Source organism: Pteropus alecto, unplaced genomic scaffold (assembly GCF_000325575.1).
Source record: "Pteropus alecto unplaced genomic scaffold, ASM32557v1 scaffold88, whole genome shotgun sequence".
Taxonomy (NCBI): Eukaryota; Metazoa; Chordata; class Mammalia; order Chiroptera; family Pteropodidae; genus Pteropus; species Pteropus alecto.
Window position 1 is genome coordinate 6,444,649 of NW_006494611.1, and position 18,748 is coordinate 6,463,396.

The 18,748-nt window shown below is 36.7% G+C and overlaps 1 protein-coding gene across 25 annotated transcripts in view; it reads left to right on the plus strand.

Moving 5' to 3' along the window:
• The window catches only part of LPP (LIM domain containing preferred translocation partner in lipoma), a 613,522-nt gene extending 595,257 nt beyond the window's left edge, over positions 1-18,265 (plus strand). For all 25 annotated transcript variants that reach the window (XM_025042205.1, XM_025042204.1, XM_015599903.2 and 22 more), the window contains 2 exons: positions 2,793-2,913; positions 5,724-18,265. In XM_025042205.1, coding sequence (XP_024897973.1) covers positions 2,793-2,913; positions 5,724-5,852 — 250 coding nt within the window. In that variant the 3' untranslated portion in view covers positions 5,853-18,265. The remainder of the gene's footprint in view (positions 1-2,792; positions 2,914-5,723) is intronic.
• Positions 18,266-18,748: the final 483 nt, after the last annotated feature.

Here is an 18,748-nt window from a genome sequence, read left to right on the forward strand (position 1 = left end):
CAACACGCGCGCGCGCGCGCGCGCGCACACACACACACACACACACACACACACACTTTGCCATTTCACCTAAATGGCCATCTTTCAAGGCCCAATTCAATTACTGTCTCTCTAAGAAGCTTTTTCTGATCTCATACCTTCCCTATCCCCATGTTTTAATTTACATCCCTTTCTCTTTGTTTAATAGTTTTGTAAATCATCCGCAGATAGCACTTATTATAATCTGACTAGTAATAAAGAATACACATGCACAGACACACACACACATCCATGAAATTTTACAGCAACCACCTTAAATTTTTGCAATATGATAGGATATGTGTACATACATTAATAGAACAAATGCAGAAATAGAACTTCTTCACCAGTTTGATCTCTGGAGCCCTAGTTTATATCTGTATTCCTAGTGCCAGTACAATGAGCTCAGAAAAACAAGCTTATTTAATTGACCTTTTCATTGTTGAGCCTTTATTCCACTATCTGTTCTTTCTTGTCAGGCATATTACTCTCATTAATTTCTTTGTTTCATCAATATCCATTTGTTGATTTCTAGAAATGTGCCAGGACATAAGATGACTAAGACCTCTCTGAGCCTTGGCTCCCGTGGTTGTAAAGTAGAAATGATAAAAACAGTTTCTCATAATGCTGCTGTCAGTAGAAAATAAGGTCAAGTGCTTGACAGGGCTTGGCACATAATAAGCACTCAATAAATGGTAGCTTTTAGCCATCAAATGTGTTATCGAGTTTATTTGTTGTTGTTGTTAATTATCATTATTATTATTATTGTCTGCTCAGTATACTGAACCTTGAAATAGGCCACCTGAGATTTTGAACAATCTTTGAAATGCTGGCCAAGGAACACTGTAGGGACTGTGGAAACCATTTCCTGTCTCTTAGCTTTGCTTTTTCCCATCATGGAAATTAGTCCAATTGTCGGAAGGAATCATTACTCAGCAAGAATACAGTTTATTCCTTTCCAAAGAGGAAGGACCTTGAGATTGAACATAAAGGCCCAAGTAACATTTTTTTTTTTAATAGAGAAATATGGCAGATACTTCATTTCATTAAATACAGCCTGAATTTCTACTCTCTGCACCAGTCACAGTGGTTGTTTTTGGGGACTCAGAGATGGAGCAAATCCTGTCTTTTGGAAGGTCACAGTTTAGTGGTCCCCGAAGATATGCAAATAACCCCTACTAAAATAGCCATATGCAGTGAAAGATATTTTATCCTAGAGGAGTAAGTAATCCTACTTGGGGAAATTGGGTAAGGCTCATGGATACAGTGATAGGCAAGACATACTTCTGACCTCAGAGAATTTTTAGTCAGAATGGGTATGGGAAAAGGAAACTTTTCAGTTGATTCCAGAAACCTTCTTATTTCACTACTAGTGACCCAGATTCAAAAATAAGCAGGTAGTCTAAAGCAGTTTTTTTTTGCCACCGAGTATAAATTTCTTGTATAAAATACCAATTATAACAACTCTGATTACTGCTGCAGTTGTACCATGATCCTTTTCATTTTTCTTTCATAGCAATCAATTGATCTACTGCTTAATTCATATTTATTTAGATTGCAGCCATACAGATGCCTTTTGGGTGCTGCCAGGAAAATTAATATGTACATATAGAGTATAATGTATGTAAAAATGCTTTGACAGCCATAAAGTGCTCTGCAAAGTATCAGATTACTATCATTATTCCTTTTTAAATCTCACTACAAATAAATAAATTTTAACATCATTAATCTTAAAACCCTTACCATGAAAAAACTGAGTTGCTTACACAGTCTGTTTTTTTTTAATCTTTTTCAGTTCTTATCTACGCCCATTTCTAATTATGTCTCATTTCACACCTTCATAAATGCCACCCCTAATCCCTACAAGATACAGATGGATGCATGGCCTATATTTGCAATTTATTAATCTGTTATGAGAAAAAAATGTTAGGGCTATCTGTCATATTAAGGAATATTAGGAGATTAGGAAATATTAAAATATCTCACCAACGTTTAACCTCAAAATCATACATATCTGTGTATGTATGTGTATGTATATATGTGCTCATATACACATACCCTCCAGAAGCACTAAAATCCTTTAAAGAATAAAGAACTTAACAGCATTTTAATTTTTTTTCAAACAAAAGTTTAACACAACCAAAATGTAAGAAGTACAGACTTGGCCATAGTAAGTTTGGTTTAAAGAGTATTTAAACTTACTAACCTCTGCTATTTAGAAAAGATAGGCATTCGTGGTTTAATTCTTAGAATTGAAGACACATTTCGAAGAAAGAGCCTCTAATAAGTGGGAATAAGGCAAAGTTATCAAGCTCAGAAGAGCTGGGTGGGGCCTGGTGAACACATACAACAATGTCTAGAAGCAAAAGTCAGAAACAAGTAGGGACCTCCAGCACCTTTGTCCTCCCCTCTAGCTAGCCTGCCCAAGCCCGGGGTCTGTGTTTGGAATCTCTCCCCTAGTGGATTCCGTACCACATACCACATGGCCAGTAGCTCCTAGATGCTCTCACGCATAAGCAATTCACATACTCGCTCATCCACTATCACAATATTTATGATCTACGAGGACCTCACCAGTCACTGAGTCTAACTCCTTTGTTTTAAAGTTGAAGAAGCAGACCCAGAGAAGGCATGTGACTTGCTCAGAGTCACACAAGAATGGCAGACCAGATGTCTTGACTTTCGATTTATACCTTTTCTTTTAATCTCTGTGTCTCACCTCTTTGTCATCGTCTATGCTTGATATCTAACCAGAATCGTCCCTCCATTTTCAGGAAATTTGCCCCACGATGTTCTGTGTGCAAGGAGCCTATCATGCCAGCCCCGGGCCAGGAAGAGACTGTCCGGATTGTGGCTCTGGATCGTGATTTCCATGTTCACTGCTACCGGTGTGAGGTCTGTGGTCAGCACCCCTACACCCTGCATGGCAGGCATTGAAAGACCCATTAAAGCCAGGTTTTCATAAATATAGCAATTACTAAATTGGAACAGCCTTTTGTGCCTGTGTTCACAGGACTTATGTTTTAGATCTGGCCTGAGCATTTAATGCTAGTGATGTTGAATAAGTCACTTTACCTCTGTCTCGATTTCCATACCTGTAAAAAGGACTCATTCTTAACTTTCCCAAATGTGGCTGTGTGACTAAAATGCAGAATTGTATATTAAAGTATATCGTAAATCATAAAGTGCTAAGTTAGTGGGAAAAGGTAGTGGTGGTGGTTGTTGTTGTTGTTGTTGTTATTATACTGAATCTTTAACTTTGGCTCTGATACTTCTATGGGACAGAGATGCCACGATCACCCATTGAGAAGGCTAAGAATTTGTTCTTCTCGGAGGGTTGAAATTTCATGTCATAGAGATTCATTATGTTAGCAAGCACTAACTGAACACTTCACAAAAAGTTCAGGTGACTGCTAAGAGCTAGGGAAGAGTTATATACAAGATGCCATGGATATATATATACAATAGCTGTAATCCAGGCTATAAGTGACAAAGAAAGTTTCTTGCCCAAGGGACATGTCATTCATACAGCAAAGAGTACTAGGTCTTTCCCTTATAATCTGTATCTCAAAAGGATACCACATTCAGGAAACGATTTTAAAATGTTTTCTTATCCTGGTTCTATAAGTTACGCAGACGCCCTCTTTTGAAGCAGTTTTCTGTGTTCTACTAGCTTTCCTGAGTACAGCAGTTTTCAGCTCTCTGTTCTATCTGAGGGAATTATATGTACTTCCTCATTAGCACATCTTCCTGAGATTGGCTCATCTAGTCCCTCTAAGGAGATCTTCCTAAGACCCAGGCTGGCTCTCTGAGACCGCCTTCATTCCATCCACTGCCTCGGCTATAACTGGCCACCTGTTTTATGGTGTGCGCTGTTTTGTCCTAGAGCCCAAGTTGCCTTATCTAGAGAAAAGATAAAAAAAAAAACGACTAGGTTTTACACAAGGTTTTATGACTAAAAAGGAACAAAGTCCAGCCATCACTTTTAAAATTGACCTGAATTCTAAATGTGTAAGAGCTCACAGATACTTTAGAGATCATTTTACAGATGGAGAAACTGAGCCACAAAGAAAAAAAAGCTTCCCAGCATCCCTCACACACATACCAATAAGCTTTGACTTTTTGTGCCAAGAGTTGTACGAAATGTGCTTTTCCTTCTCCCAGATTAAGTGATAGCTGTACAAATTCAGCTTACTTTAAAATGCTGAGGATTTCTTTAGAAACAATACTGCAGGATGGGAGGGACTATGAATTATATTATCATAGAGAGCAGACCATTGTTCTAGTTCTGCCACGGACACTGCATCGCACCGGATATCTTACTTCCCTCTCTCTAAAATGAGGAGGTTGTACTAGATGCCCCATATGGCTCCTTTTGGCTATAAGAATCAAGGCATTGATGACTCCAACACTGTGCAGGTTACTGTAGATGTAAGCTCATTAAATGCTTAAAACTATATCATTTATGAAATGTTCCTCTTTATTTCTAATGAAATGAAAAGATTTGGTTTAGTTCTACTGTTGGGTTTCTTGAATGCCTCCAGAGCTGAAAAATATCTGCTAGTTCATTTTGGTAAATCCGACCTTCCTGGGGAGCCCAGCCTGTGCCACCTGTTACTGCTGCTGTTGTATTCTCCGTGACACCCTTTTTGAACTTAAATTTCACTATTTATCCAGTGCAGACATGAGCCGCAGTGACCTCCTTGCTGTCATGGTAGACAGCAAAGGTGAGGCAAGAGCAATTGTGGCCTTTTAAAAGAGTTTTTGCTAAAGTTAGCAAGGGCACAAACCACTAGATGAAGTACTTCATTTTTTTTTTCTAAAGAAACTTCCATTTTTCTCTAAAAGTAAGGGCCAACATTTAATTGTTATATAACACTTTCCAAAATGGACCCTCAGAAGTGCTACCAACAGCAATATGATTCTTTACAGTTATGGAGCTCTTTGCATTGTTTCAAAGTATATTCACATCCATCATCCTCTTTGATTCTCTCAACAGTTCAGAGTGGCCATCGGCCTTACCTGCAGTGACACAGGTAGTGTTAGAACTAATGGTAGTGCCCAAGGGGGCTGTCTCCCTGTCCAGCACTCATTCCTCTACACCACGATATCTCCTTTAGAAAGTATAACAAATCATTACTCTCCACAAACCTCAGGATTTTATTTTCTTACTGCAATTAAAGTAAGTATGTAGAGCCCACTGGTGGCCCTTCAGCTTATCAGGAGCCACTCTATAGCTTAGCTTTTGCCCGAAAATGGCCAAGAAATTTTGTCCCTGCCCTTGTATATTCCTTTTGAGAGAGTCTTAAACGGATGATAAAGGGTAACAATGAATTACCGGTTAGGGATATAGTCTTGTTTTATTTTCTCTTGTTCTTGCTATTGTTTGCATTAAGGGAGCAGAAGTACGATTTGGAAGCCTAGACCTCTGAGTTCTTCTCTTTCTATACCTGTATTTCCTATTAAGTGACCTTAAGAGAGTAATTTTACCCTGTTTTTATGTATGTCTTCAATATTTAATTCAATTTCATTCAATACATACTATGCTATTTACTGGGGAAGGATTAGAGGTGGCCGGGGGTATTTGAAGAGGATAGGTAAGTGGCCGCATAACGGAAGCCTTGAATGGAAAGCTAAAGAATTTGGTCTTTACATATGTAGTTTACATTCTCACTTACATCATTTCCATCTGTCTATTTTTCTAGGATTGTGGTGGTCTCCTGTCAGAAGGAGATAACCAAGGCTGCTACCCTTTGGATGGACACATCCTCTGCAAGACCTGCAACTCTGCCCGCATCAGAGTGTTGACCGCCAAGGCTAGCACTGACCTTTAAATTCAATGGCCCGTTTAGCTGGTTAGTTGGTGGCACCGAGAAGAATGAATCACAAGAAAAAAAAATAGAAAAAAAGTAGAAAAATAGAGGAAAGGCAAACAAGCTATAGGATGGTCTCTGTTCTTCATCTGCTAGTAACCTTTCTGTAGAAACACATAGATTATGAGATTTTTTTGTAAGTTCTTACAAATACACATTTCACATTTAATCATGTAGGACCTTAATGGGCCTTTGTTCCCAAGGACTTCCACATTTTTGCACGGATTATGCTCCATCCCATTCACTTCTGCATTCCTGTAACTTTTAATCCCTGTGTTTGTCTCACTTTTCATCTGGTTGAATGGCTTTTTTTAGTGTGGTATTTGCTGTCACACAGTTTTTCCTGGGTGAGTTTGCCAACTCACAGGTGCTTTCAGGCTTGAAGGCTCCATCCTATCACTTCCACGTTGCCTGTGATCATAAAGGATAGCCATTCTTTCTTTGTGTATTGAAAAGCATATCTTTCTGTTGCTCTAAACTGGTCATGTCCCTTGTGGGGAAAATGCACAATTTATATGAATTTAAGCTGTAAATTACATAGATTAAAACAAGCCCAAATTTAGTTTGGAACCATCCAAATTCAAAATCTATAGTGACTAGAGTTGGGGCTCATTGGAAAACAGATATCAGTGAGAGAGATCCAAATGTCAGTCTTTTTCTATAGAAATAATAGGTGGGATATGCTAGAAAAAGCATTTTGGGAATATGTTTGAAGAGCCCATTATTATCCCACAATATTATTTTAAGATTTTTCCTTTTCCATACTGCCTGGACATAATAATACAGACAAACGTGGCTTTCTCTAGAATATAACATTTCCTATACTGTCCCGCTTTTCATATCAGAAATATCGACATTTTTTCTAATATTCAAACATGATCCCCAAAAATGACATTTTCTCTAGTGAAAGATAGCTATAAGGAACAATTCAAATTATATTTTTTCCCCAGGCCCAGGTCCTTTTTGCCTGACAATTGCAAATCAAGGCACACAAAATAAAATTGTGTAGTTTTGTTTAGTTTGATTTCAAAAGACAGGAAAACTTTAAAAGATTGTGAAACTACAGTATCATTATTCTCTTAATCCTTCCGTAACTCACATTATGTATTGCAAGAAACATTTTCATATCATTGATGGGACATTTATACCACACTTTCAAAGACAATCACTAAAAAAAAATTGCCTTTCTGAGGTAAAAATATGCAGACTGTCTGCCTGGAATCTTTATTCAAACCCTTTTGGGCAGTGAAATGCTTGCTTGCCAGCTGTAGAACCGTATTTCATTAGGTTCGAACATGTTTCTTTTAGAAAGAGACACCTATATTAATCATGGCAGATTGCCGTTTTTTAAACTAATTATTTTGGATTGAGATTTCTTAAACCTTCCTTCAAATCTTCCACAAGTATATACTTTTAAATTATGAAGTATTTTAAGTATATGCAAAAGTATAAATAATAATATAATGAATCTCTATATACGTAACACCCAGTTTAAGAAATCAAATATAACAAATATAATTACATTTCCCTGTGCACCTTCCCTGATTTCACAAATATCTTTTTCATGGTTATAAAGTTATGAAGTCAGTTTTTTAGCCTGACTTTATTTTTTTATTTTTATTTTTAACACCCAAAACAGAAATGAAAAATTATTTACACATGTTTTGAATTGCAATCCATGCCTCAAGAATTCCAATTAAATTTATTTTACTTTAGTAAGAATACTTATAAAAATGATTCTTTTTTTTTAGGCTTAAATTCTTAAGCTTATGGTCACTGTAGCTCATCTAAGTTAATCTGTGGCTCATTTGCTTTGGTCACCAAACAGTTTTGTTTTAAAACCACCAAAGTTATAGCTTTTAAAAGTTTCCTTTGACCACTGTCCTCTTCTTACCTTAAAACTCTTATCCTTGATTTTAAATTTCTCATTACGTGAAATACAATGGGATTCACTTTGAGTAGCATGTGAATTTTAGGATACAATGGCGATTGTATCTCTGCATTCTGTCTTCCGAATTAAAGGCCATACCATACTGGTGACCTCAAAAAACACCGACTGTTAAACAGTTGGGGTGATAATATAATCTGCTTGAATTTCTTCAGTAACTTGTTTTCTACGAAACACTTGGGAAAAACTGTCTTTAGGCCAAAAGCAAAGAGCCCAATTTATTGAGAGATGGATTTATCTCTTAAATAGCTGTCATATTATTATAAATTTTGCCAAAAAAGGAAGAATTTATGAAATATTTATACTATGAAAATGCAATAACATTCTACTTGTTTGCTACAGTTAAGTCCTTATGGAACTGAATGTTTACAAGCCAAAAAAAAAAAAAGCAAGTTATAATAAAATGCTGTCGCAGACGCATCACTGTGGCAGTGCCAGAATACTGCTTGCTTACAGTCTTTATTGTGCATTTTTATCACATGACCTCAGAGTATCTTTACCAAAGATTTTTAAAGTAAATCTCTTTTAATATAGACTTATTATTCTTTTATATAATGAATGTGCACACGTACATATACAGAAATATTTAGATTTAGATTTTTTTTTCTTTCACAAAGTATAATAAGGAAAGGATCCTACAATTGTTTATTCCAGGATATCTTAAATATAAGATTTATATTACTTTCTTTTCTTTTCTATTAATCATTTGACTTAAACAATGCCAAATCACTCTTTACTGTTTTAGTTACATGAAATATTGCCTATAACAGAGATATAAAGATCATATTACCTTAATGAATATAATTCTATTGTCTTTTGATATATTGTCTTAATTGTTGACACTTAAATTCATAAATAATTGAAAAACATAGAACCTATAAGAGAATGTTTGTAAAAATATACTGGTTTTAAAAAAAATTGTTAAGAACACAAATATTTGGTAATTTTGTGTGACATGAGAGACATGGAAAAGGGGGAAAAAAAACCCACTCTGTCATGGGCTCTACAGACAATTTCAGAATCAGATTTCTTCATTGCCTGCATCCCCAGCTTATGCTGACTCAATGTGAAGTCTCATGTGCAAACAAAATTGCCTTTAAAACTCAAAAGTAACTTATGTGTCCCAGCATAAGCCATCAAGGCTTTGAGATGGTGGAAATTTCTGTAGCTCAAAGACGTGGGTTCTTTTTCTGGTCATTGACAAACTGTTTCTGTAGGAACAACTTCTCTGATCAAAATTACTTTATCCGCTGTATTCTGCAGTGAAATTATCAACACTAATTTTTTTCTCACTATAAAAGATTTTTCATGTATACTTATGATGATGTTTAAAGTATATAAAACTCTAACTCATAGATTTAAACAAGCATTTTTATTTAGGTCCAGAGGAAGAATAGAGCACTTTTACCATGGCGCTCTAGTAGAGGGTTTTATGGAATATAAACAGGACTTTGAAAACACAACTTCCAACCATTTTTCTAGTTAGTTAAAATCCTATTAATGTGAACCAGCCAGGAATAACAGTGTTATTTCTGTTTGATATGGTTTGGGCTTCTCTTGTCAAATCTGTGTCAGCTGCCCTCCTGATCCCTCCATTATCGAGTTTTGAAGGGCGTTGAGGGAAGTTATGGCAGCTGCAAGGAAGATCAGGGAAACACTGATGTAACCTCACAGCCTCTCACCATTCCTCTTGGCTTGGAAAGACTTTTTTTCCATATACATTTCTAGAAATATTGCTATACTACCTTAGTATTTCACATTTGTAGTTTAAACAAGCGATTGTCCATCTGTTGCCTACAGCTACAGTACATGTGTGTTATGAAATATGACAGCATGTTCCATACCCTGCTTTAGCCATCTGTAGGAAACCAGTAGGCTGAAAAAGATATACCTCTGCAAAATGTTCCTCGAGTCCCTTTCCTGAGATCATTCTCTTGGTGCACTTGGATGCAAGACAATCAGAAAGCAACATATATGTGTGCCTTATTTTTAAAGAATTTTTACACTACTATGAATACTCCACTGAAGAATCTGTAACATAAATAACAATCCCCAAATCTCAAAGATATACTCCTCAAAAAGTCCAGCAAAATCCAGAGAAGTCTAAACTCTTTATTTTAGTCTATTCTAATAGTATTTTCTTTCTCTTTTATTTCTTCAAAATACCTTATGGGTTTTTAAATTGGGGAAACATTCTTATAGTCACGAGGTGATGTATTGGATGTTGTTAACGATCATGTATGTTCTAACTCTGATTTAGTGAGATAATGTGGACAAGATTTCACTTTGAGCCTTTAACACTCATTCAGCATATCCACATTTTTTTCAATTGTCGTAGTTTTTTGGTTTGTGTGTTTTTTAATTTAATAGTGAATAGAACAAGTTGAGAATTCGGGTTCTGAGTCATCATGGTACAATCATGAACATATCAGGTTGAGTTTTTATTTGACAGACAACTAGAATGAAATTTTGTTCATGAGGCTATTGTTTTGTTTTGTTAGCATATTATTTCAAACGTATATAAAATTATCCAATTAAAACTGTGTGATTTAGTGAGAATTTTTACTCCCTCCTTCCTTTTATCCCTTCGGCTTTCTTCCTTCCTTCCATTCTTACCATCTTTCTTCTCTTTCTTATTCATTCTTTCCATCCTGCCTACTAATGCTATCCTGCTTGGGCTTCCCATAAATAAATTCATGCATTACAATCCTATGCTATTATGATTATATTAAGGAAAAACGGTAATCACAAGAATATGTATGCCATCCATAAACTCTTCCATTAAAAGGGCTTATTTTCCAGAATGTGTTTATTCATAGAATAAGATGAGATAATATAGTCTTTTAATTTTATTTTAATGAGTTTTCATCAGGGACTCAGATCAGAGACTTCTTGGCAAATTCATTTATGACTACTTTTCTCAGCTATATGCAAAGTGATCTTTCTAAGAATAGGTTAAGATTTTTTATTTTTTAATCCAAAGCATTTTGACCAACGAAATAATGATATTTTTAGTGGTAGCATGTTATTTTATTCCATTGAAACTTGATAATTTTTTCTTATGGCAAGGAAAAACTATTATCTTTCTGGAATTTTTACACATAGCATTTTGCCTATGACAATGATATTAAATCTTAATAGTTGAATCACAGTATTTTGCAGGGCGAAAGCCAGCACCAGAGTTTTTCCTGGAGCACAGATTACAAACCTATAATCTGTTTATAAAAAGCAAACTGAGAACAAGAAAGCTGTATCTCTCATTGCAGCATTTTGTTAAAATTTGGGTGTGAGATTCTTTTGAACTCTAGCTAATACAGATAAAAAAAATATATATGCCCTTTGTTTTGTTTGTTTGTTTAGGAGAAGCTTATAATTCTGGGAACATGTTTTTCTTTTGAGTTTCTATCCTCACTTCCATTTTTTACAAGTTTTCACAGGGTTGACACTAATTTTCCTTTTTTGGGAGGGTCACATATGAAGAAAGTAAAACATACTTAATGCAGTACATAAATGAAATTACCAAGAATTAAAGTCTCAGTGAGTCTGTCACTTTTATATGTAGGCAATTGTTGTTTTTTAACCTGTTCCCAAGAAGAGTGAGATTTAGGAGGAGGAGGAAGTTGATAGAAGGGGCAGTCTAAGCAATTATAGTTGTATAAACAGGTAAAATATTTATATTTCCAAGTTTATGAGATGTTTAAAAATCACTATGATAAAATATACTTTTCCTTTGTCAGAACAGAGTAAAATGAGAGCTGCTGCTAGGTCCATTGCATGACCATAACTTTGTTAATTTTCTAAGGTACCCATCCATTTAGAGTCAAGAGAAAACTTCCTTCGTCTAACTCTGATAGACATTTACATAATATACCCAAATAGAAGCTTTATTAAATGACTCACAAATGAAGTTAGTCAACTTTGCACTGAACATAACTTCTAATTCAGTTCTCAACCCCAGGAGTAGAATGATCTACCAAGAGTGAGACAGGTGTTGCTCTGTCATCTTGTATTGTACACCACCAGTGTAGAGGACTATGAGCTGACTCCAAACACCAGTGTTGTTCCTAGACAAACGGAATTGTGACCCTTTAAGGATCTGAATCTCTGTTATTTTCCTGACATGTCACCATCCCACATCTTCTTAGACCCGGCCAGTATGTAGTATTGTTCATGGTAGTCCATTCTACCATCAGGGCAACTCTTTTCTACAAAAGTTCTTCCTCATATTAAACAAAAAGCTGGCTCTGAAGCTATGTAAAACAAGTCTAATTTCTAAATCTTTACTTCTGTGTCAGATATCAATAACTGCTTCAGCTTTTCCTCTTTTATTGACATGACGTCAAGTCCAATCACCTTTTGCTTTTCCTTTGAACAGTTGGACCTAAAAATATTTTCTAATTTTACTTTAATCTACTCTATGAAACATAGCAATCACCTTGCGTCAGGCTAAGTAAAAATACTTTCTTCAAGGTTGAAAGTAAATGGAATTTGAATCATCCTAAGGAAACTGATATTCAATGTGGGTATTTCCCCCAAGGACTCAGACCCAAGAGAGTGAATGCTAGATGAGGATATACCTCCCAAGCATACAAAACCATCCTCTTACTCTGTGCCCTATACTGTTTTTGATGTTGCCAAAACCAAAGTCATTCTGAAAACAAGAAGTGAGCTAATACATATGCCATCTCCATTAGACGCCCACTTCTTTATAGTCTCCTCAGCCCTTTCCCTTTGTCCCTATCTTCTCAAGAATAAGACATTTCTTGTCCATATTCCCATACCGAATATGCAAGAGTCCTGGATACTTTATAGGTTCGACATAAGTATTTACTGGCTGGTTTTGTGATTTACTTCCATTCTTCTGTGTTCAAATGTTTGTACCCAGAGATGCTGCATTTTAGACTAAGTAAGCAGCTTTCCTACATGATTGATCAGGAACTATTTTTAGGAATGTATATTTTCTCTTTAGTCTTAACGTCTTTATCCCTTACTCATTAGTTTAATTTAATAATCACCGTAAGAGAATCAGCCCCTAAGTAACTTTGACTCAAGCCAACTGCAATAAGATCCAATAGGTTTAATTGGTATGCCATAGGAATATAGTGTTGGTAAGAGTAATTCTTCCCACTGGCATCAGTAAGACTTCATAGAGGAGAGAAATTTGGTAAGAAATCTTGAATTGATGTATTGACTTGATTTAGAGTTAAGGAAAGAATATTTAAGGCACCAGAAACAACAGGAAAGCAGAGGCTGCATTCAGAGAAAACCCTCTGCTTGAAAAGTATCACAGATCCTGGAATTTTCTTAGCAGGAGAAAAGGCTTCCAGATATTGAGGACATTGGGAAGTAAAAATCCTAAAGGAAAGCTAATTCAATTACTTGCTTTTTCATTTCTTCAGAATTGGAAGATGTTGCCAAAATGTGATACAACACAGTATGAACAGGAAGTTTCATTTGTAACATACAAAATGTGCATTCTGATTGGCTCATAGCTACATACTCCACTGTTAGAGCAAACACACCTGTCTTTTGAACCCCTGCAAGAGAATTAGCAAGGCACCCCTATTTTCTTATTGCTTCTGGGTTCACAATTAGAAAGGGCTCTGTAGTCACCTATTCTACCTAGTGTTAGAATCCCCTTACAGAGTCATTGCAAAGTGATAACCCAGACTCTGCTTAAACATCACCTGCATGAAAGAGCTCCTTAAGGTCTTCCATTTCCTCCAACATACTTTGTTTTAAGCTCCCCCTCACTCTTAAAGAGAACCAGTCTTTGTGGCCTATGTTCTCCTTGGGGCCACACAAGACTAATATTTACAACAAAACAAAATGTTGCTTCCATCATCCATTTTCCGTTGAAATATATTTGTTTTGTTTTTGGCAACACATTACTTAAAAAACTGATTTTTAGCTAAATTTTTTTTAAACTAATCTTTAAACATCCTTAAAAATAGTCTGAAGGATATTCTGAGGATCAAGTTTCAGAGTTTATGAGTTCTTTGTTGTTTTTACTCTCATTCAAAAGAAACTATTCCCAGTTGTTATATAGCTATGTGCCTTCCCCCAGTAAATGTCCCATGAACAATACACTCCAGTTAACTGACCTGCTGATAATGACCTAAAAATATTGGGAAATGTCAGTATGTGATCTCCACTTCAAACAAGGAAAAAGTCAAAAGCAAAAGACAAGGTTCTGTTAAAAGTCATTACTCTGACCAGTTCTATGTGAAAGGAAATCATTCTTGGGGGAAAGGGTTATACTGTGTTACAGTTTTATGTAGAAAAGGTATAAATGCTTTTGTTATTGCCCTGGGTTACTATTTAGTTTCAACAGTATTTCTTGGTCTCTGGAAAGACAAAGCTTGCGGCTTCTTCCACCCGTTTTGAATTAGAGTCCTATCAGCAGAACCTGTCATCAGTCTCCTGGGCCAGACCTGGGGGTGGCTTTCTGTGGTTTAAAATAATAATTCCTAAGAGAGCTTACAGACTGCTTTCACACATAAAACAGCCCGGGGAGGAAGGTTATTAATAGCCCTATCCTAGAAGAGAAAGCTGAGGCTCAGAATCGTTAAGTGATTTGCCAAGAACCGTACAGCTGGTAAGTGGCAGTTCAGGGATGGCCCCTGGTCTCACAAGCCCAGTGCTCTCTCCAATGCCAGTCTTGGGGCATAAAATACCTCAGAGCTCCAAGTATGTTTCTCACAGGCTAAAATGCTCCCTGTTCAAAGGCATCCAAGGAAATTCACATAGACCATTTAACGATCACATGGTAAATCCACGTGTGCACTGTTGGAGACCTTTTAGAGCTGGCGTGCATATTGTGTCATCTTGTGGGGAAATTACTAGGTACTCTGTCTGCTGAGCACTGTAATGAAGTTGGTGGTGAAAGGCCACCACCAAGAACAAACAACTGTGGCACTGAAGCACACGGCAGCAAATTTCCCCAGAGATAGTTGGTTTACTTTATATTAACTGAAAAACTCTCTGGGACTGTGAAGTTCAGAATATCAACCAAGATCCTATCATTTAGAATTCAGTGGAGTGCCCGGGTGACTTGATTCTTAAGACAAGTGTCTCTCCTCTGGACTACGATGTATGTTCCACAAGAGGCAAAAACTGCTGTAGGTAAATAATACATATTATTCTCTCAGTTCACATTGATTGAGGCACACCAACTATATGTCACTGCATCATGCATTTCCAAACCAGCGCACCAATCCATGACCTCGAAACATCTGTGAATAAATGCTGGTTGCGATGCTGAGATTTGGCCTTTGCCATTGGATAGGCCAGACTTTGGGGGCTGTTTTGATTTTGTGATTTGTGTGTGCTGTCACAGGGACTTTGGTACTGTGTGTTTCCAGGGCACTTCTGGGGAAGCCCCTGTGTTATCCCAGAAGCCGCTGTACATGACAGTTCAACAACTCTCTGTACCTTCTCTTGAACTGTGTCCCTCTGGAAGCCATGCTTTTTGATGTGTTCTTTTGGCTTTTTTATTTCATCCCATTTCTCTCGTTTGGTTTTCAGTTAAAATCTGTGAACTGATCGAAAAATATTCTTTCTTCATCTGAGTTAAAGCTACTGCAGAAAATCTTTAAAATGATTTTATCTAATAAGCTTTCTAGACATTTTCCCTCCCTAGAGTCTATCATCCATCAAGCTGGTCTTATCATCCATCTGCTTATCCCCTGGGATTAATGAGGGCCAAGTTAAATAACAAATGGCCTCTCGCCTCTTTCCAATCTTCACGCCTAGGAAATACAGGAGGGGCCAGTGGAGCCAGCAGAATAGTAACCTTGGTTGAGATGGCAACATTTAGAGTCTGAAAAGGTGCTTCATTTTCTGTAAGGTTTGATAAATGTTATGGCTGATGGAGTAGAAAACGATTCTTGTAGAATAGATGGAGTACCCCCACCTAGGAGTAGATTAATAGAAGAAGCATTTGGAGAACTTTTCAAAATTATCTAGGTGAGTGCACCTGAGCAGAGACTCACTTGGGTGGAACCTGTGACATCTTATTAAAGGAAATAAAAAGACAGCGAGGCAGCGAATATGAAAACGCAGCCCTCTAAATAAATTAAGGGAGCCACAAATCCTGACTTAGCTTTACATAATGTAAAGAAAATTATCAATAAAAAATTGTCTTCCTCCATTCTACACAATATAGTTCTCCGTATTTAAGTAAAATACAATACTGTTGTCTTTAAAACACACACTCATGCACATGCATACACACACGAGTGTGCACATACACATACACACACAAACATCTTCCAAGAAAGCTGATCTTTCAAAAAGAAATCTTATTTTTAAACACTTGGGTTTTTCAGGCCAGAAAATTAATAATTCCTAGACCTGACCCATTTTTGTGGCTGCCAAAAAAGAAAAGAGAAAGTTATTTAAATTTTGTTTGAATCCATTTATATCTTAAAATATTCCAAAGCAATTTGAGGTGAGGGTGGAAACTAATGTATTTATCTCTCTTGCTTGATTCGCTCTTCGTGTTTTTATCTGTTAGGAAAAGAGTAAAGAACTATTCTTGGGCTGTTCTTATTGATGTATTGTGTTGCCACTTTGTTCGGTGCCTGCTTTGCTTCACACTGAGGCATAGGATTAGTAGTTACTTTCTTAACTCCATTTCCTCCATCAGGTGAGAGTAAATATTAAGCCTGAACGTCTTTCCTCACTAAATTATTTAACTCCATTTTTGAACTAGTTTAGAAAATGTGAGAGCTAGTTTTTCTTAGATACATTTTGTCTTTCTTTTTTTTTTCTTGGGAGAATTATGTGTATAAGGGGAGGAAAAAACCAGTATCTCCTCATCTCTTTTTCTCTTTGGGTAACAGTTGATGATCACTTAGTAATGATAATAAACCAGAAGTAGAAGAATAGCCTAGTCAGGTGATGATGTATCTGCCAACGTGTTTCATTCCTTCAAACAGATTTTGAAAGGAAAAGGGGTTTTTATAATTCGAATCCTAACAACGGGAATGACCTCATATTTTAACTTTCAAATAGTGAAAGGCAAGTTGATATTTGAGCAATGTCTGCATTTTATTAATATCTTCTGCTTAGTTGAATGTGAAGTACATCAACATATATGAGTGAGATTGCCAAAAAGAGTTAAAGTGCCTTAGACCTCCCTACTAGGTAGCAAATTGAAACTGGTGTAGACCGTGTCAGCTTTCTAACTCAACTAAAATGTCTGAACTGAGGTGTGTCCTTAATGAAAGAGATTTAGAACCCTGGAAACTAAATCTTATCACCAATAGTTTAAAATGAAGTAGTTGCAAAATCAGAATGTTTTCACCCTAAACATCTAATTTGTGCCTTCATTCTTTTGGGGGAAATTTATCAAAACACAAATAAAATTAAAGGCGACACTTGATTGTCTGATTCTCCAGCATGAATAAAATTATCATGTGATTTAATGTGCCTTAAGCAAAAGTTTGAACTTAGATGCAAAACTGTTACAACTGAATGTAGTACTGAACTTTTACCATGTCATCTATGCAAAGAATTACTTTGTATTTTGTTTGGTTTTTGTCTTTTAAACTTCACTTTTATCATTAGTTTAATAGATTTGGGGCTCTCTCTCTCTCTCTCTCTCTCTCTCTCTCTCTCTCTCTCTCTCTCTCTCTCTCTCTTCTGGGAATATGTGCAATTATGAGACACACCTCAAGAAAGGAAGGGAAAACTTTCTGAGGATCAAAGCTGTGCCGTGAAGTAGACATGACACGAAGACACAGAGCCTGAGGATAGTAATTTTCTCTGAGCTGCACACACAAGCTTTTATTTCATGGCTTTGTCACAGGCTTTTCTCCTTCTGTGCCATCACCTTTGAGAAAAACGATTGCACCTTCTCCAAGTCTGCCTTTTTAACAGCTACTGTTGAGTTGGCAAGACTTCCCCAGCTCTGAATATAGCCATTTGCCGACTCCGGCCTCTTTGCGAGACTGACTCAAATCTGTGATCTTCTGTTCAGCAAACACATCAGCAAAGTGAGAAGATGAGCCCTAAATATAGGCTCTATTAACTTTACTTTTAGATTTACTGCCTTCAAAAAGTGCCTATTCTGAGAAACATAAACGTTATTCTTACATATGTATGTACACACGGTACCCAGAGTCCTACTGTGCAGCCTTCAAAAACATACCATCTAAAGGAGTAGGTGCTAAGATCAGGAACCCTTGCCAAATGGAAGAAAGTCACTCATTTCCAATATCCCCTCTCGTGTGGCACCGTGAAATGGGCTGCAAACACATTCCCTGAGCATTCCTTGCTGATACAGCCACTTTGTATTTATATCCTACTGGATGGTGGCATATTGCTGAGGTTTTCTGTACTCTGCTTCAAACAAATATATGCTTTATGGAATTGGAACATTTAGTCGGGGGAAAAAAAAAAAAAAACGAAGAGAATAGAGCCAGGGCTTGTATTAGGATATGTATCATGTGTATGTTTTATAAACTAAGCATTGGTGGGTTTAGAATGTCAGCACATTTCTTCTCCTTTTATCTCTCAGGCTAACATCAGTGAAAACTAAAGAAAAGTCTTGGCTGTGAGGATTGGAGGCTCAGGGGGCCAAATGTCCTTGCCAGATCCTTAGAGCATCTTTACTTTGACTCCTAAAAATAGTAGCACATGTTCTTTAATAACTTTTTTTTTCTAGTTCTGTCACTCACATTATAACTGTCGATACTTTTAATGGAACCGCAGTACAGCCAATAAAGATGGATTCTTCCCCAGATGTGACAATAGGAGAGGGTGCAGGTAAATAAGACGAGGTAGACGATGCACGATTTTTGGAAAAGGGTTGAAGGGAGAACGTGCTTCCAAAAATGATCTTTCTTAATGTGTCGTCTGACTCAACCAGCTGGCAAACTATACTTGCCAAGTCGCTCTCTTT